The 18067-nt window shown below is 43.8% G+C and overlaps 1 protein-coding gene across 1 annotated transcript in view; it reads left to right on the top strand.

Moving 5' to 3' along the window:
* GARS1 (glycyl-tRNA synthetase 1) overlaps positions 1-18067 on the top strand; it is a 44092-nt gene that overhangs the window by 14432 nt on the left and 11593 nt on the right. The window contains exons 4-13 of the mRNA XM_075587948.1: positions 333-474; positions 2010-2098; positions 2655-2731; positions 3533-3678; positions 3939-4088; positions 10197-10359; positions 11592-11756; positions 14383-14495; positions 15619-15759; positions 17508-17593. Of these exons, the coding sequence (XP_075444063.1) occupies positions 333-474; positions 2010-2098; positions 2655-2731; positions 3533-3678; positions 3939-4088; positions 10197-10359; positions 11592-11756; positions 14383-14495; positions 15619-15759; positions 17508-17593 (1272 nt within the window). The remainder of the gene's footprint in view (positions 1-332; positions 475-2009; positions 2099-2654; positions 2732-3532; positions 3679-3938; positions 4089-10196; positions 10360-11591; positions 11757-14382; positions 14496-15618; positions 15760-17507; positions 17594-18067) is intronic.

Raw genomic sequence — 18067 nt, forward strand, 5'->3', positions numbered from 1 at the left:
TGACACTGGTAACGCTTTGCTCCCCTGTCTTGATTTGCACCCTGATTGCCTCCCTCTCTCTTTCAGGTGTGGCAAATCTAGCCACCAATTCTCATTTAAACTGTCAGGTGTAGACTAGATTGCTTCTAGTATAATACATTCGCAACACGTGTGCCCATGTCCCCAAGTTTTACATCCATTATTTCATGAAAGCCCAAACCATTACGTGGCGAAATCTTAACATATTTCAACTGTACTCATTGTAAGCGCAAATATATTTCTATGGTGTTTATCATTGTTGAAGTAAAGCAGTTGATTGCTAATAAACCTTATTTCTGTCCTACCTTTGCCAGGTGTCAGTGGGCTATATGATTTTGGCCCCGTTGGGTGTGCGTTGAAAAACAACATAATTCAAATCTGGAGGCAGCACTTTATTCAGGAGGAGCAGATCCTGGAGATTGATTGCACGATGCTCACACCGGAGTCTGTTCTCAAGTAAATATTTCCTTCCGTGTTCTATGTGGTTCTAATCGGGGGCTCAAAAGTTACAACTCGAGATATGCAACGTGTAACTAAGGAATACTGATCGAAGGGCTGGTCAGTAGAACGTTTTGGCAATCAAACCTAACATAGGGGGGAATGCAATTTTTATTTTTATCAGGACTGAGAATAAGCAGCATTTAGAAAACTGTATTCACGTCTTTAAAAGGCCCTTAGAAAATGTTTTATACGGCAATATTTCTCCAAACTAGAACGTTTTCTCGGATTGAGACAGGATGAAAAGGGAACGTTCAATGATAAAATGTTTGTTAAGTACTTTATATAGTCAAGGTGAACTACTTATTTGGAGGAAAGTCGGTGCATATCTGAAGATACAATGACGGGCGCCAGGAACTTTATTCGTACAAACAGGAGCTTTATTTACTGCTGTAGATAAGGACTCAGTCGCATCATACACGTTACACAATGTGCAGTCTTTGTTCTTTCCACTGTTTGTACTATTTCTCATCCCTAACTACCCCAATCTTGGCCCGCTAGGGAAGTGCTTAGTTTTTGCTCATCCTGTGTTACTTAACTCAGGGGTGTGCAAACTTCCTGTGCTGCTCACCCCCTGTGTTGTGCCCCCCCCCCCCCCCCCCCGTGGCGTCAAATGACCCCTCGGGTCATGTGACATCACGTGACCCACAGCGTCATTTGACGTTGCATCTCCATGGCAACGGGCGTCAAATGACGCTGCGTGGTCATGTCACGTGGTGAGCCGGGTAAGTGTGACATGCCCCCCAAAAAAGACTCCCGCCCCCCAGTTTGCGCACTGCTGACCTAACTGATCCCTTTCCTGCATAGTGTCCGTAGTGCTTCATTCATGAAGACCCCTTCTGGGCATTACTCCCTCTCATCTCATACTGTTATCAGTATCCCCGTCTCGGGTCCTGAAGGCCACCTCGTGGCCGCCTGGGTTACTGTAGTTAGCTAGGGACCCTACGGTTGGGCTGATCCTGCTATGCCTTGGGATTACAGTTCGGGGAACCCCATCTGGGCACAGGCTTCCTCCATGTGATTCCGGACAGTAGGGATGAGTCATTTCTATGGATCTAGCTGATAAGGGCACTGTCCGAAACTACAAAACAAGAAAGCGTATACCTGCCCTACTATAAGATCATATATACCCCAATCCATTTACACTATACACAGAGAAGGCCCCTCTACTGGGAACTCCTCCAGGGACCTGCCTTCTAAAACCTTCTCCCTCACTATATATACCCTCCTGTGATGTCAATGTAATCAGGTAGAATGGGGTGGGGCATACCCTGTGTGTCCACACAGTTAACCACACAAGGCCAGAACAATCCCAAAGGGGGTTAGAAGTACATATACAGATACATCCAGTACACATACAGATATATACACATTTTATGAAGAGTAGCGTTTCGGCAACTGCAAATCTGTTAATGATCCCCTTTTGGGCTGATATGAAAAGCTGATATGGGATGTCTCAGAAAATGTCCGATCTAACCATCGTCTTGTTTCAGAACCTCCGGCCACGTGGACAAGTTTGCCGATTTCATGGTGAAAGACCTCACGAACGGAGAATGTTTTCGTGCTGACCATCTCTTAAAAGGTGATTTTGACATTAGCTGAACAGTTGAATGAGGTTTCATGGTGTCCCCTTTTTGGCTATTCTCACATGCAAATCGTGTTATATTTACAGTATGCATAGTGTATGAAAGTGTATAAATGGCTTGTTCAGATCATGTGTTTAATGGGGTAAAACAATGGATGTAGGGTAATGGTTTTACATGTAAATTGTTTTGAGACAATCAATTATGAGACAAAAGGGGCTATGTCACATGGTTGTATCATGTTCCTGAGTAGAGTTGTATATTTAAAGCTGCAGGGTTGTGCTTGTTGGACAACTCTGTGAATGTGGGTTTTGTGCCACATTGTAAGTAGCTCCCTAAGAGGCGATTGGACTTTCAAAGATAATTGCCCGTCTGTAGAGTCTGCTCTAACCCGTTATGCTATACCCAAGTATTGGACATGGATGGCAGCAGAACACAAAAAGGGATGTTTGTTTCATCGTGTAAATAATAGTTCTGTGTTTGTGATTCCACTGAGCGAGCACCGTCTTGCTTAACTAGCTAGTACCAAAACTTAAACTGTTTTGTGACTTCCAGCTCACTTGCAGAAATTGATGTCGGACAAAAAGTGTACACAAGAGAAAAAGGTGGAAATGGAGAATGTCCTGACACAGGTGAGTGAGTACCGTGTTCAAAATAAAACTTAAAAAAACAAGGCCCTCTAACTGTAACCAACACACACGTCTCGTTGGACCTTTCAGCAAAAGGACTTCTCAGCAGAAATCTCGGTGTCTAGTTGGCGTGCTACTGGAAGGGGTGGTTGGTCGCTCGTTTGCATGACCGTAGTATGCGAAGGGCTGTACTTCATCCTTCTGCAATGCAGCCCTAGAAGAAGCAGCACTCCATTACTAAATAAACCAAACTTAGACGTTCTTTTTGGTGGCGACAAGAATGAGCGCCTGTTTCTGGATGCTGTTCTAGGACCACGCTTACCATACGTGTGATGGTGCTCCCAGGATAGGGACCAATACATTCTTCTTGTCGCCATCTCGGCTAATTTCCTAAATCTGTTTGCCTAGTTTATTTAATTTTTCGGACCTATTTTGGAGTAAATTCCTTGCCAGTTGGGTAGTTTATTGATTTTTTAAATTTTTTTATGGACAACCCTAATTTTGGTTTAACTTGAAGTTGCATTGTTGCAGTCATTGGCTAAATTAGGGCCAGACGTGTGTTGACAATATGTAGAGTAATGAGTAGTAACAAAAAAACTTTGACTGAGCCTCTTGATTGAGCCACCTGTGCTGAAGCTGGGATATCCTGAAAACCTGACCTGTGGGGGGGGGAAGAGAAGGGGGGGTTGAGCACCCCTGTTATAAGGGATAGTACTGATGGGGTTCACGTCATTGGTCAATGTGACATACTGTACAGTATGAGTGACCTTGTATTTTGCATGCGTCTGGTTCTTCCTCATACAGATGGACAACTACAGCCAGCAAGATCTCGCTGATCTTTTTGTGAAGTACATTGTGAAATCTCCCATTACTGGAAATGATCTCTCCCCTCCGGTATCTTTCAACCTAATGTTCCAGACGTCGATCGGGCCTGGTGGGAATATGACCGGGTATGCTGCTCCAAGTTCATCTTTTGGGAAAGGCAATGAAGAATGCAGATATAAATTGTCTTTTCCACCCCCCCCCCACGTATTCATGAGTTGGAATTTAGCACAATTTTATTTACCACCCCTTTTATTAGTTTGTGCTCTGCCTTTGATCACTATAACATTGTAGAAAACGTAACATCGGTTGCGTTCAGAAAACAGAATTTCACGCGTTCCGTCATTAAACTTGGTCTATTTTTGTGTCCCATGTTTTCCATTAATAGCTACTTGAGACCCGAAACCGCACAAGGAATCTTCCTCAACTTCAAACGCCTTTTGGAATTTAATCAGGGAAAGCTACCGTTTGCTGCCGCCCAGATCGGGAATTCGTTCCGAAATGAAATTTCCCCACGCTCGGGACTCATCCGGGTCAGGTAATTGCACATCTCTCCTATTTCCCTTTTTAACAATGTATCGGGTAATAAAGAGCGGGTATTATATTCACAGCCTGTACATGAATGAGGTCATCTGATCAGGAATCGCAGTTTTAGGGGCTTATTCTATATCAGCTAAAGAGGCCGATCGGGCCTTGCTTTTTTTATTTTACAGAAATTGTCCCTTAATGCTTTGTGGATGCAGGAATCTGAAAAGTTCTGCCCTTAGCACATTGTATTCTCAACAGAGATTCTCATTCTAGCCGTGCCTAGTGTGTGCGATATTGAAGAGGTTTCAGTAGGCTGATCGGTGGTGGGAGGCATGTGGTTTTATTATCTTCACTCTGTATACTGTATCGGATAATGCTGGTTCAACAACGTTATGCACCTGAGAATCTACAGAGATATCTGGTAGCCTTCCCGAAATCAGTGAGCGGTGCGTCTTTAACTTGGGATTCCCACTTGGAAGTCCGGTTCCGTAAATATGAGGGAATGGTTTGCGTGAGGTACACTCCTTTTCAGGTGAGGAACATTGACAATCAGTGACGCCTTCATATTTTATGCAAGGGGTGAAAATACCAGTTAGAATAATAGAATAAATTGGTCATTTGTTGGCTAATTCTTCCTCCTTTTGGAGGGGGCTACAGTTAGTGGCTTAGAAGCTGATTAATGGGAATGGTCTCTAGTGGCTTTGACTCCTGTATTTGCTGTGTAAGGTCCAGTTCACCAAATCACTTATGCCCCATTGGTGTCTACACATTGATCTTTCCTTATTCAAGTAAACAGCTGATGTTGTAGGCCATTTTTTTTTACATGCGGGATCTTTGTTGACCTATTTGAATCCTAGATGACCCCATTCACTGCCAGAAGGGTCTGCACTATATGGCTTTTGATAGGGGGGAAGCATGCGCATGCAACCCACGGGAACAGGACTCCTGCTGGTATTGTGTTCTGATCACATGGTCTCCCTTCTCTGTGCTGAGATGAGGAAATAACCTGCGGCGAGGAACCTTTGATCAGCACAGACATTATCCGTTTCTCATCTACTTCAGTCATATAAATTTCTTGTGTACATTGATTTTTTTTTATTTTTATATATGGGTTTGTTTTAACCTGCGTAATATTTATAGGCACATGAGAAACTGTAGGATCTGTTGTTGCTTTTGAAGATGAGATGATGTCAGGTTGAACCAGGCACCATATTGTCTGTATATGCACTAACTGTATAAGGTAGACGCTGGCACCTAAATAGTGAACAGAAGTAGCAAAGGAATGCAGTTTCCGAGTTATCTAGAAGTAGCAAGGTCATTAATATAAAGATCTTAGAGAAATACTGAGAGGATTTAGGGAGTAGAAAGAATGTAGCACAGTGGGCCCCTCTGGTACCTACAGTACAAAGACACGGTTACGTGGAGGCTAAAATAAGGGACGCGCCCGTGGTATGTTTAAGGAGGCAGGAAGGTGGTAGGTAAGATATGAACGGGAACGGGACTAACGAGGTGTGGTATCGGTGAAATAAAATATTCTGAAAATGTAGTTTCAACTGAGAAAAACAAGTCCATACTTGGGCAATCTCGGATTTCCTGAAATCTGGTATAAGTGTGTGATCCGGTGTATACTGAATTCAGAACTACCAAAGAACTGGAACAGATACCATCATTGCTGTACTCCTCCGCTCATACCCAAGAAATGCCTGCGCCAGATTTAAAGGATGCTGTCTGTGTCTCTGAATAGATATAACTAATAGAATTTGATCCGTGTGCTTATTGACTGAGGTGATACACCTGTTTTCAGCTTTGCCAAAATATGCTGCAGACGGCTCGGCTCTATGTACCTTTATCCCATGATCCCATGATCTCATTATGGTGCAATTATCCCCCTCAGCCATGTAACTCCCAGAGTGGAGTGCTTTCCGCTTCTTGTAACCCATTTGTTGCCTACTTAGTGTTTATTTAACCTCTTCATTGCCAGACGGGACGGCTATGAAGTTATGAAAGTGTACAGGAGTAGGTAATGGATTTAGTTTGGTTCTCTGCACATGCTATCTGGAAATACCACAGCTTCATGGTAAATTATGACTTCAACCGCCTCTCCGCTTTAAACCACTGTTACTCTTCTCTCCCCTATTTGCCTCCGCTCACTCGCACTTTTGCCTCCACCCACACTTTCACACCTATGCCCCCTTTCCTAATTTTCCTATTCCCTACTGTCGTCTCCCTCACTCTGCACCCATCAACTCATCTGCTTCTCTCACCACACCCCACCCCCACCACCCAAAATACCCAGTAACTCCTTCTCCTTACTATTACTCCTACTCTGCAGTGACATGAACCCCAATCCTGTCCCTAACCACATACCAATCCTTTCACCTCCCATACCCTACCCCAAAGTCTCCTCGCCATGCACTGCTAATAACTCTAACCTCATCCCCATTTCACCTCACCCTTTTTCTGTGACCTATGACATGCACAATCTATCTGCAACTCAACCAACCTCTAGCCATAACTGAAACCTGTCTCACCCCTTTAGACACTGCCTGTCCTGCTGCCCTATGGTGGGGTCTCCCTTGGCCTCACACTCAGACCAGGGAATTGACAGGGCGGAGGGCTTGGCATACTACTTTCTCCAAGCAGCACATTTCATGTCATAGTCTCTTTCTCCACCCCTCCTTATCCTTCGAAGTCTACACGGTCTCTCCCCACCTTTCCCTCCGTGTTGATATCATCTATCGTTACCCTCGACCTACATCTCAATTTTTCGACAACTTTGCTTCCTGGTTTCCTTTCTTCTGACACAACTAATGTCATCCTGGAAGACTAAAGTACCTATTGACAATCCCAATGCCACTTCAGCTACACATCTTATCTCTCTTTAACCTCATCCATTATCTCTCCCAGTAGACCACCTCTCCTACTCGCTGCAATGGACACTCCCTTGGTTTCCTCCCTCTTCTGCTCTTTCTAACTCCTCTAGCACTCGCATCCCTCTCTCTGATCATCACTTACTGACCTTTAGACTCCCTCTACCCTCTGTACCCTCTACAACACCTGCTTCCACATGACATACAGAAACCTACATGCTCTAAATCCACCTCCAATTTTCAACATCTTTACAACCTCTCATCTCTCCCTTATGTAACCTTTTCTGCACAGACCTGGCAACCTCCGTATACAACAGTTCACTTTCTTCAGTCTGCTCCTGCCATCACACATCGCCCCTGACAATTTAAGTGACAAGCATAGCACACAAGCTCTACCCGCTACCTCCAAAAGTGCTCACAGACTGCTGAACGTTACTGCAGGCAATCGCCTATCAAGTCCTCTTGATCCTATTCCCTCACATCTATCAGCTCCCTCTGTGACACATTAAGCCCCACCCTAACGCTCTCATCTCTGGTACATTCCCATGTTCTTCAAACATGCACTCATCACACCCATTCTAAAGACGTTCTCTCTTGATCCAGCCTCAGTCTAACTACCGCCTTATGTCTCTTCTCCCATTTTTCTACAAGCTACTTGAGCGGCTTTTATACAACCACTTAACTCACTTTCTCTCCTTGAACTCCCTGCTTGACTCTTTGCAATCTGGTTTCTATCCTCTACACTCCACAGAGACAACATTAGCAAAATTGGCCAATGACCTACTCACAGCTAAGTATAAGGGTAATTTCTCTTTACCAATTCTTCTGGATCTCTCTGCTGCCTTTGACACTGTCGATCACCTCCTGCTTCTGCACACTCTACACTCCATTGGCCTCTGTGATGCATCCTTCTGGTTCAAGTCCTGCCTATCCAACTCCGCTTAATGTTCCCTTATCTGGTGTCTCCTTCTCTTCATTCCCTCTTTATGTTGGGGTTCCACAAGGCTCTGTGCTTGGCCCTCTGCTCTTCTCACTCTATACCTCTTCTCTTGGTTAACCAATACAATCTTTTGACTGTCAGTATCATCTCTATGCTGATAACATACACATCTACCTCTCCTTCCTTCTCTTGTCCCATGTCACCAACTGTCTGTCCGCAATCTCCTCCTGGATGTCCCACTGTTACCTGAAGTTTAACATGTCCAAAACTGAATTAATAATCTTTAACACTGCCACCCTACACACAAACTCTCCCTCCGTTAATACCTCAACACACCAAACCCGCTGCCTCGGGGTCGTTTATGACTGCCCACATTCAAGCCCTCACAAAGGCCTTCCACCTCCGAAGTATTGCTAGGATATGCCATTTTCTCACTCGTGGCGCAACTGAAATCCTAACTTGCGTATCCTGTCCCGCCTTGACTACTGTACCCTCCTCCTAGTTTGCACTCCCATTGTCCGCCTGTTCCAACTCCAATCCATCCAAAATGGTGCTACCAGCAGACTCCTCTACCTAACTCGCTGCGCTACTATGCATATCCCTGTACTGCTGTTAGCATGGGGCCTCTGTAAATGCCACGCCCCCCCAGAAAAGTCTTGCGCCCCCCAGTTTGCACACCCCTACTCTGAGGCATTAGTCCATCCAACAATGAGCAGCCACTTTATCCTTTGAAGTGAAACTTCTTTGCTGGCACCTTCAGGGTTTTCATGGGAAAAAAAATCTTACCTTGTAACGAAAAACCGTAACGCGGGTGACATCACGCTCCTAAAGGGCGGGCGCCCGTCGCATGTGCCGCTCTCGCATGCGCAAAATCCACCATTCCAGGCCGTACCATACGCATGCGCAGAGGAACAGGTGAGCCGCGGCGCACTAGCAGAGCCCAATAGTCGCAATACAGCAGGCGCGGCTTTTGCCTGGCACATGCGCGGCCTGTGCCGTGTGTTCGCCGATCTTGCGCAGGTGCGGCTCGCCATGCACGGCTTACCGAGCGGCAATCGCGCAGAATTCATTTAGTGTAAATCTAGAAGTGCAAATAGCCAAAACAGGGCGTGTGCAGAGCAAGTGAAACTTCTTTGTGTTTTGTCACTGAAATTGTTTTGATTTTTAATAAAAAAAAAAAACAGCACCATCACAAATACAATTTCTGTGACAAAACAGTGACAAAAGACGAAGTTTCACTTAAAATGGGCGTGCTCGGCACACACGCACTTTTTTATGGTTTTTTTTTTGTTTCAACACGTCCCCTTCTTCCCTCTAGTGTGCGCTCTCACCAGCAGGCCCCTCATTACTTTCTGTACCTGTTGGCACGTGTCTGTCCTCACTTGTATGTCATTCTGTTTGTGATTGATGTCACTCTGTATCCCCCATTGTACGACGCTGCGGAAGATGTCGCATTACAAATAAACAATAAAAGTAATACTGTTAGCAGATTGACCATAACACAGAGCAACTGTTGTGTTTTAATGATATTTGAGAGTTCTAAGAAAGATAAATAAGGGGTGTGTATGTTTGTTTGAATGTAAAATAAGCTTCCTTTGCATTTCTGGTTTGAAGTCTCCTGTGACCTGCATGGAAGCCACACTTGTGGAACCTGATAAACTGCATCATGCAAGCTCCTATGAAGGATTGGTGTCGTTATAATTTGGGTGTGTTGAATCAGATTTAAAATTATTGCACAGTAAGGACTGAGTTCAGTATGAGGTTCATAAACCATGTTACCCCATATAGTGCTAAATTGGGAATCTTTTGCCCATCTGAATCTGATGGAATCAACTATTCAAATGAGGGGGAGACACTATTTTTTTTAATAAGCCTTATTAAATAATGTGTGTTCTAGTCATTTCAAATACATTCTTGTGATGACCTGTGATTTGAATGCTCTGTGCACTATAATTCCACATATTAACAACCCCTCTTAGTCCCGTAAAAAGATATCCCATTGAATTGACACTTCAAGACCAAACTACGGCTAGAACTTTTATCTAGATTCCTAGATGTTTAAATGTTTAAAAATACTTGTGATACGTTTTCAGATAGATGTCGCCTACCTCTCTTACCAACCATGTGTCATTAGCTTGTCTTGGTCTTACTTGGGGCTGCACCGAAGATATCTAAATGTACGTTTTGCTGGAAGTAGGTGGTGATGGTCAACTGCTCATGCAACCACCAAACACAAAGCACGCGTGCGGAGGTTGCTTCGAGTTTCTCAAGTGAATTCGTTGCTGAGGGGCTCTTGTTTCTTTTTCAGAGAATTCACCATGGCAGAGATCGAGCACTTTGTGGACCCCAACGAAAAGCAGCACCCCAAATTTGAGACCGTGGCTGACCTGAACATCCTGCTTTATTCTTCCAAAGCGCAGCTGAGCGGGGAGTCGGCGCACAAAATGAGACTGGGAGATGCTGTTGAGCAGGTAACAGTGCTTCAAGCTCAGAGACTATTATTTGCCAACACTGGTGTGAGTTAAACAGGGCTGGGCTTTGCTAGGGAAATAATTTTGTTAGGCATTACAGTATATTTTTGTTTTTGGTAATAACTGATACAAATTTGAAAAACCTTTTACAAGAAAAAGATGGCTTTGGAAACTTCCTAAAATGTAGCCTGATTAACTTCTTTGCACGCCACTGCCACGTTCCACAGAACCATGATTGATATGGTAGGAAGCGTAACTGATCTGGTTTGTCTCGCCCTCTTTCTCGCACGCACACCCCAAAAGTAGTGTCGCAGCCGCACTCTGATAAAGGGCTATATCAAATTGCTAATGTTTTCATTGTGGTTTATTGCCGTGACTCGTATGCACAACTTTCGGGGGCGATCCTCATTTGTCAGGCGACGGATTACATTGGGATTTTGTCACCGGGCGATGGGGGATTACCCCATAAATGTTGTGCATAGGAGTTACTGCAATAAAGAAAGACCTTTGATACAGTTATTTAGTCGGAGTTTGGCGGTGATGCTACTTTTTGTTTTGTGTGAATTGATACTGGCGTCTGTGTGGGGTCCCTGCCAGTATTTACGAGACCTTACTCATAAAGTGATGAGAACAAAGAAACAAGTGCAAGAAAGTGCCAATAGTGTGATATTGTTTGTATATGTATGCACACATAATATAAAATATACAGAAGCATTTGAATAATATATTCAATGTGTTCTCGCTCATCCAGTAGCGTTCCAATGCTCTCCTAGTTATTTCCACAACACTGGGAGAAGCTCCGTGTGTTGTCGACACTGCACCCTGTGCTTCGTCCGTTCCCGCAATGCTTTATGTTCATGGACTACAGATAGCCAAAGGCACCAAAAAGACAGCTATCTTCAAATGAAAGACCTACGCGTTTTACGGATCTACCACTTCCTCAGGGGTCATGCCTAGTGATTGTGAGGTCTATTCTTAAATAATAGTGCAACGCTTAGGGCTTTCCCTCGAATAAGTGCATCGAACAGAAAAGCAGACAATGGGAAAGAAAAATCCCTATCCTGAAATGTTACAATCTAAGTAAACCACAACCGTGCATTGCTGAGAAACTCTGGCTATCCTGATTTCTAGTCATGTGCATTAACTAATAAATGTGTGTGATCTGCGTTGTCTGAGATTCCTGTATGTCGTAGCTCGAGTGCCAACCCCTTCTTTCATTTCTTCCTAATCAGGGTGTGATCGATAACTCCGTACTAGGCTATTTTATCGGCAGGATCTATTTGTACCTTGTGAAGGTCGGGATCTCGCCAGATAAACTGCGCTTCAGACAGCACATGGAGAATGAAATGGCTCACTATGCCTGTGACTGCTGGGACGCAGAAACCAAAACGTCCTACGTAAGTTTCCGGCATTACAGACACTACACCCTTTTTTTTTTTTTTTTTTTTAAATCTGGTTTTAAAACAGATGTACAGTACTTGTATTAAACGGTGGTGCCAAACTCCTTTTTGAGCTGTATTTTAAAAAGACGAGCAATAATTGATTCTGAAAAAATAAGACGTAGGGGTGTTATAAGAAATCCTACTCCTTTCTTCAAAAACAATGTGGAATTGTAAGTGCTTTGTAAGGAGCAGTATGGCAATTATAATTGTGGCGTTCCATGCCTTGTGCTTTGTACCATTACACTTCGCTGTTTGAAGAAGAGCCAGTGACATTGCGCACCCATTTTATACAGGATTAGTGGGGGGGTGGCACCCTCTTGTGGTTGGTGACTGCATAGCAATGTAGTTAGAACTTTTCCAGGCGTTCCAATCCATGGTCGTCTTTTAAAAAATTTAATGCACACCAAAAAATGATGTAATAACCGCATTAATAATAATAATATATTCGAGGTTACCGGGTGGGAGACGAGCAGCCACCTGTCCCGAATTGATATTGTTGGGAAGGTCTCCAGGCTGGATTTCCCATACAAAAGAGTGTTAATTTTCACAAAGAAGAACCAAAGTTTTGGTCATCAGGATAAATCTTTTTCGTGTAGCCGAAACGTTTATTTATTTTTTTATGTACAGATGTAGCAAAGCTTCGTATCCTCCGTGCCGCTGCCACGTGACAGCGGCGGTCGTGGCGCCAAAGGGTTAACGCTGCAGGTGGTCCCATTTAGTCACCTGGACCGCCCCCTGCGGCTCCGTCGCTGCACACATTGTCCCCGGCACTGCGTACTTTGGCTTGTTCATACATGCGGCCGAGGACAGGAAGTCTGCCTACATCTGTGTGAGAAGTACTGCTTGTGCCTAGAGAAATTACCAACTATAATCCGTTTGCAAAAGACATTTGATGTAGTCTTTATTTATTTTTTTAAATGGGCCTTTTTTTTCCTACTAATTTATGCAATGTTTTTTTTTCTTCTGTATGATGTGGCTGTAGTTTCCTTTTATGGCTAGTAGTTGTTTAGATATTTACTATTTTATGACGAATAAAAATATCACGTTGTGAGCATATTCGCACGTCTCCAGACAGGTCTGCGACTCGGCTTTTCCCCATTATCTCTTAGCATACAGTACAGTGCTTCCACTGCAGCTAGGGATTCTGGGAAATGACATGCAAATGAGCACAAAGTGTCACGTTTCACATCAAATCTATTTTAAATGCATATATTTAAACAACAAAAGAAAAAAAACAACACAGTACTTTTTCATTTTTTTTTTATTCCATATATTTTTTGTGTTGGCGCTTTTACAGTTTGGATCCAGCATGGCAATTGGAGCACATTGCTCCAGAGATGACACACACACTGTGACCCGGCGTCACATTGGGAAGTGTACTGTATGTGGGCATGTTTGTTGCTTTTTCGCTCGACGTTGGGAGTAAATAGTTTATTGAGATGTATCAACATTTACGTCGGTGTAATATAGCGGAGTTGTGTTCATTCAATCCGCCAGGTCGGGTGTGGAGTTAATCTTTTTTTTACTCGGCTCCTGATATACGAAGCTGAAATGTACAAGCGTCATACACATTGAGCTGGAGGAAATTGATGGAAACGTTTGATGCGTCCTGAAGGAATAAATTGATATATCTAATATACCCAATGTATCTGGTGGTCGGTGCTGCTGTTTCCTTTATACCGATTTTGTTTATGCTTTATGCAAAACTAAACGGAAACAATACAAGCGGCTAATAAAGACTTGTTTTGGCAAAAGATGGTTAAAGCAGAATTTCACGCTGCTTGCTTGATTTATTTTAATTTTACCTGAGCCAAGCGTTCCCCTGAAGCTCCTCCGTGGTCCCGCAACATATGTGGACTCCCCAGCTCCGGCACTGGATATAATGTGTGCCCGTCGGACACAACATGGCGGCGGGGCTGGGGCTTCGCACATCACTCAATAGAAAAGCCATTGTAGATTGTCATGGCTTTCTATTGGAGACCCAGCGGCCATGTTTGCAGTCCTCTGCCATACGAGTAGTGTTTATTCATGTCACACACAAACTACAAATATCTGGAGAACCGGTGGGCAGACGTTGAGGGCTGTGGATAAGTTCAGGTTAGGCTGGTGCTTGTAGAAATGTCTGCACCATGACGATGTGTGGGGGAAGGCCAGAGCACTGGTGTTTGCAAGTGGACCAACGAAAGACATTTGTTTTAGCACCAGGTCCTCATGAATGCGTTTAATGGAACAGCCATTGTGATTGTGTTGCCCACTTGATTGCTTATATCGTGGCTGTTGACTTGGCATACGGATTACACATGAATGTGTTATGCCCCTCCTTTTACTTTCGGGGATCGGATTTGATTAACCCGTGTGCTGCCAGGCTGACCTGCATGATGCCACATGGCAGCGGAAGGTTAAAGGCAAATTGTATGTCACAGGATTGACCCTCTGCTGTCCGCTCCACTGGTTTCACAGGAGGACCACGATAGACTGCATTCCTTGCAAAAGCACTCTACCACGTTTCCATTCTGGGCTTCTCATGGTTATTAACATTAGGGGAGAGCAAGGTATTGACTAACGTTTGCTTTTCTTGCAGGGGTGGATTGAAATTGTTGGTTGTGCTGATCGCTCCTGTTATGACCTTTCCTGCCACGCCAGAGCCACCAAGGTCCCTCTTGTGGCTGAAAAGCCTCTGAAAGAAGCCATATCCTTTGACTGTTACATTTCAGAGCCACTAAATTGCAATAGTGGTTTAGTGCACTTGTAACACTGCTCACATTAATGATCTTAAAGCTGCCACCGCAGTCTGAATTCCATGCATTAATCCTCGTCCATGCTGCTTGCACGCGCGCGCGAGAGATCTGCGCGATGAATCACATTGGGGTAATGTGATCGTGTATAGTGTGCACATGGGCGTTGGCCGGAGAGCTGCTTGCGGAGACAAATTATTTTGTATTTGCCGTGCCACGTGAGTGGTTCGCTGCTCCGTGACGTCATGTCCACGCCCCACCCGCCATGCGTGCGCGCTCCCCCAACTGCACATTTCTACATGGCCAGGAATTGCCCCAGTTTCATCAGCACGTGACATCACGGCGCTCGAGCGCGCATGCGCATTCAGCATGGACTAGGCCTGAGTTACAAATAGTAAGATCAGTTATCAAGAACTGAAGGCACTCTTCAATACAATGATATAACCGCTTAGTTGCTGTTTTTCTTGTCTGTTTAAGAATTTAAAACTATTTAAGTTTTCCCAAGTTTAGTTCCCAAAATGTGCCATTAATTGTCACCTGATATACATTTATTGTAAGGAGTTGGTCAGAAGCTCACATTTGCTAAATACATGTAAATGCAATTCAGTATTTTGAAGTATCAATAGTATGTTATGAACCAGTTTTTAGAAAATCTGAAACTGTGGCACTTTTAAGAGGCCTTGAAAAAATATTAGACATCGATACATCTGCAAAATAGTACAGCAGGGCCCGCTTCTCGGCGCTCTGCTTTTCGGCGATACGGCGGCACCGAGAAGGGGGCCGCCATGTTGGAGCCTAAGTCGCGCATGCACAGAACAGGCGGTTGCGCCCGGCGCGCATGCGCAGACCGCAGTTTGCGCGCGCATATCGTAGGTCGCGCATGCGCAGAACAGAAAAAATGCCGGTTTGCGCATGCGCAGAACGGAACATCGCCGGGTCCGCTTTCCGCCGATTTTCACTATACGGCGGGCTCCTGGAACGGAACCCGCCGTATACACGGGGCCCTCCGGTATAACCACAAGGCCATGCCCTGTGCCTGCAGACGCTGTACTTTAGCATTCCTTAACTTCCGTGCACAAAACCGTGAATGTAGTCCAGTTTGATGCAAACAAGGGAGCAATCGGCAAAGCGTACAAGAAAGATGCCAAGCTAGTGCAGGAGTACCTTGCCATCTGCGATGAGCGTTATATCACAGAAATGGAAAATCTTCTTACTGAAAAGGGGTAAGAAGCTTCCTTCATATGTATCTTGATTTGAAATATAACCTTTATTTGTACTGATCCTTTTAAGAGCTGTTAGGTAAGGATTTTTGGGAAGTTTACTGAGAAATTATCAGAAGTCCTTACCGAGTGGCGCGCAAATAGTCTAAGACTGGGTGCCTCTGATTGATTGAGCCACCTGTGCTGAAGCAAGGATATCCTGAAAAGATGACCTGTTGGGAGTGCTTGAGGACTAGAGTTGAGCCCCTCTGTTCCAGTGACTGCTTCTGTTCTGCAGCTTCCTAATAGTCCTCACTGAGCCTACAGTATTAGTCTTTTGTTAGGATTTGACTGTCGTTATCACATTTGACTGAACCATTAGCTTTGTTAAAACTGTTCTGTTTTAAAGCTGTTTTAAAGAAAAAAAAAAAGATATTTACATTCAATATGTGCATCAATACAATCTACACGTGATTAGCTACAGTAAGTTGCTGATTGATCCGTTCTCCTGTAATTGATCGCTGAAATTTGGCTGGGGCTTCACTAAATGCATCTTGGGTCCTCTTCTGCTGCACTGACAGCCAAAGTTCTGTGAGGAAGATCGTGTGACCAGGCAGGCACTAGATTCAATTGCTTCACTGCTACAGAGGGCAGGGCTCAAAAAGGTGATGCTGTTTCAGAAGGGGAAGGGCATGTGACTCTGTAAATGGTTGCTGTAGGAACAAAAATGCCTGTTACATTAGAATACATTAAAATGTTCTTATTTTTAGATGCTACAAGTATTTTCTCATAGTACAGAACTGATTTATGTACTAATTGCTTTAACTGCAGCTTTAAATTCAAGGAAAATAAGGGATACAAACACTTATATGCACACTACTAGTAGTAGTAGTGTGCATATAAGTGAATTTTCTCCTGGGATACAAACACTTTGTATCCCTTATTTTCCTTGATTCACTTCAATTCACAGCTGCACCTACTTCTATTGATAATTATCGATTGGAAGTTATTATTTTTCTACACTACAATTTGTACGATGTAGTTGATCACTCCCTAATCCCTGTCGTTTTTTCGTTTAGCTTCAAATTCACCAGCGAGTTAGTGTATTTGTATAACTTCATTCTTCTCTGCTGTATCTTGAACTCTAAAATGTTTCTCGCCTTCAGTCACTTGCTTAAAAGTCTGATGTCCACATGGTGCGTCAGTGATGATTCATTTCTATTGCACTAGTTTCATTTTCTTATTTCAGTGTCTCCATTATCTGATCATTTCATTTAAGATGCCATCTAGTTAAATGGCTAACTAAACCTTTATGAAACTTGCATTAGATACTGATCCAATTTCTAGACTGGATTTTAGTAAGTGGTGTTCGTAACTATGAACACAAGGGCCTAAAAATATTTCAAGAACTTGACTCGAGCTAAATAATTTGTCGGACCCGTTGCTAAATACAGGATGAATAAAGGCTACTATACAATGCTTACCTGTCTAGTGCACAGCTGGAGTTTAGCCACAGTTTTAACATGTAAACACCAGTTGTCATTATCTTGCAACGGTGGTTGTGTGTTATTGTGTACTTGCACCAACTGATCTATTCACTGCGCACTAATTTGCACGAGACACTGCATCTGAGTTAAATGCCATTGACTTGAATGGCAGTTGACACCAATGGAGCTCCGATTCTAGTTACAAGTTGTCGCTCTTAATTCTGCCACTTCTGCATTTCACCTGCACCGTGTCATTTTGCCATCTTCTACTTTTTACCTGTTCAGGGAATTTACCATTGAAACAGAAGGGAAGACATTTCGGTTGACGAAGGATATGGTCAGCGTAAAGAAATTTCAGAAAACTATACATGGTAATTTCTTTGTTTTCTATTAGAAGATCACATTAAAACTGGTTCAGTTAACCTGTATACAGGCATACCCCGCATTAACGTACACAATGGGTCCAGAGCATGTATGTAAAGCGAAAATGTACTTGAATTTGAAGCACTACCTTTTTCCCACTTAGCGATGCATGTACTGTACTGCAATCGTCGTATACTGTACGTGCATAACTGATGTAAATAACGCATGTGTAACAGGCACTATACAGTCTCCCCACTTGCGCACAGCTTCGGTACAGGTAGGGAGCCGGTATTGCTGTTCAGGACATGCTGACAGGCGCATGCGCGAGCTGCCGTTTGCCTATTGGGCGATATGTCCTTACTCGCGAGTGTACTTAAAGTGAGTGTCCTTAAACCGGGGTATGCCTGTAATTAGCTTGGCAATTTTGAAGGTGTTGGATATGTGTGCTGGCCAAAACATGTCAACAAGTTCCACTTTTTGTA

Source organism: Ascaphus truei, chromosome 2 (assembly GCF_040206685.1).
Source record: "Ascaphus truei isolate aAscTru1 chromosome 2, aAscTru1.hap1, whole genome shotgun sequence".
Taxonomy (NCBI): Eukaryota; Metazoa; Chordata; class Amphibia; order Anura; family Ascaphidae; genus Ascaphus; species Ascaphus truei.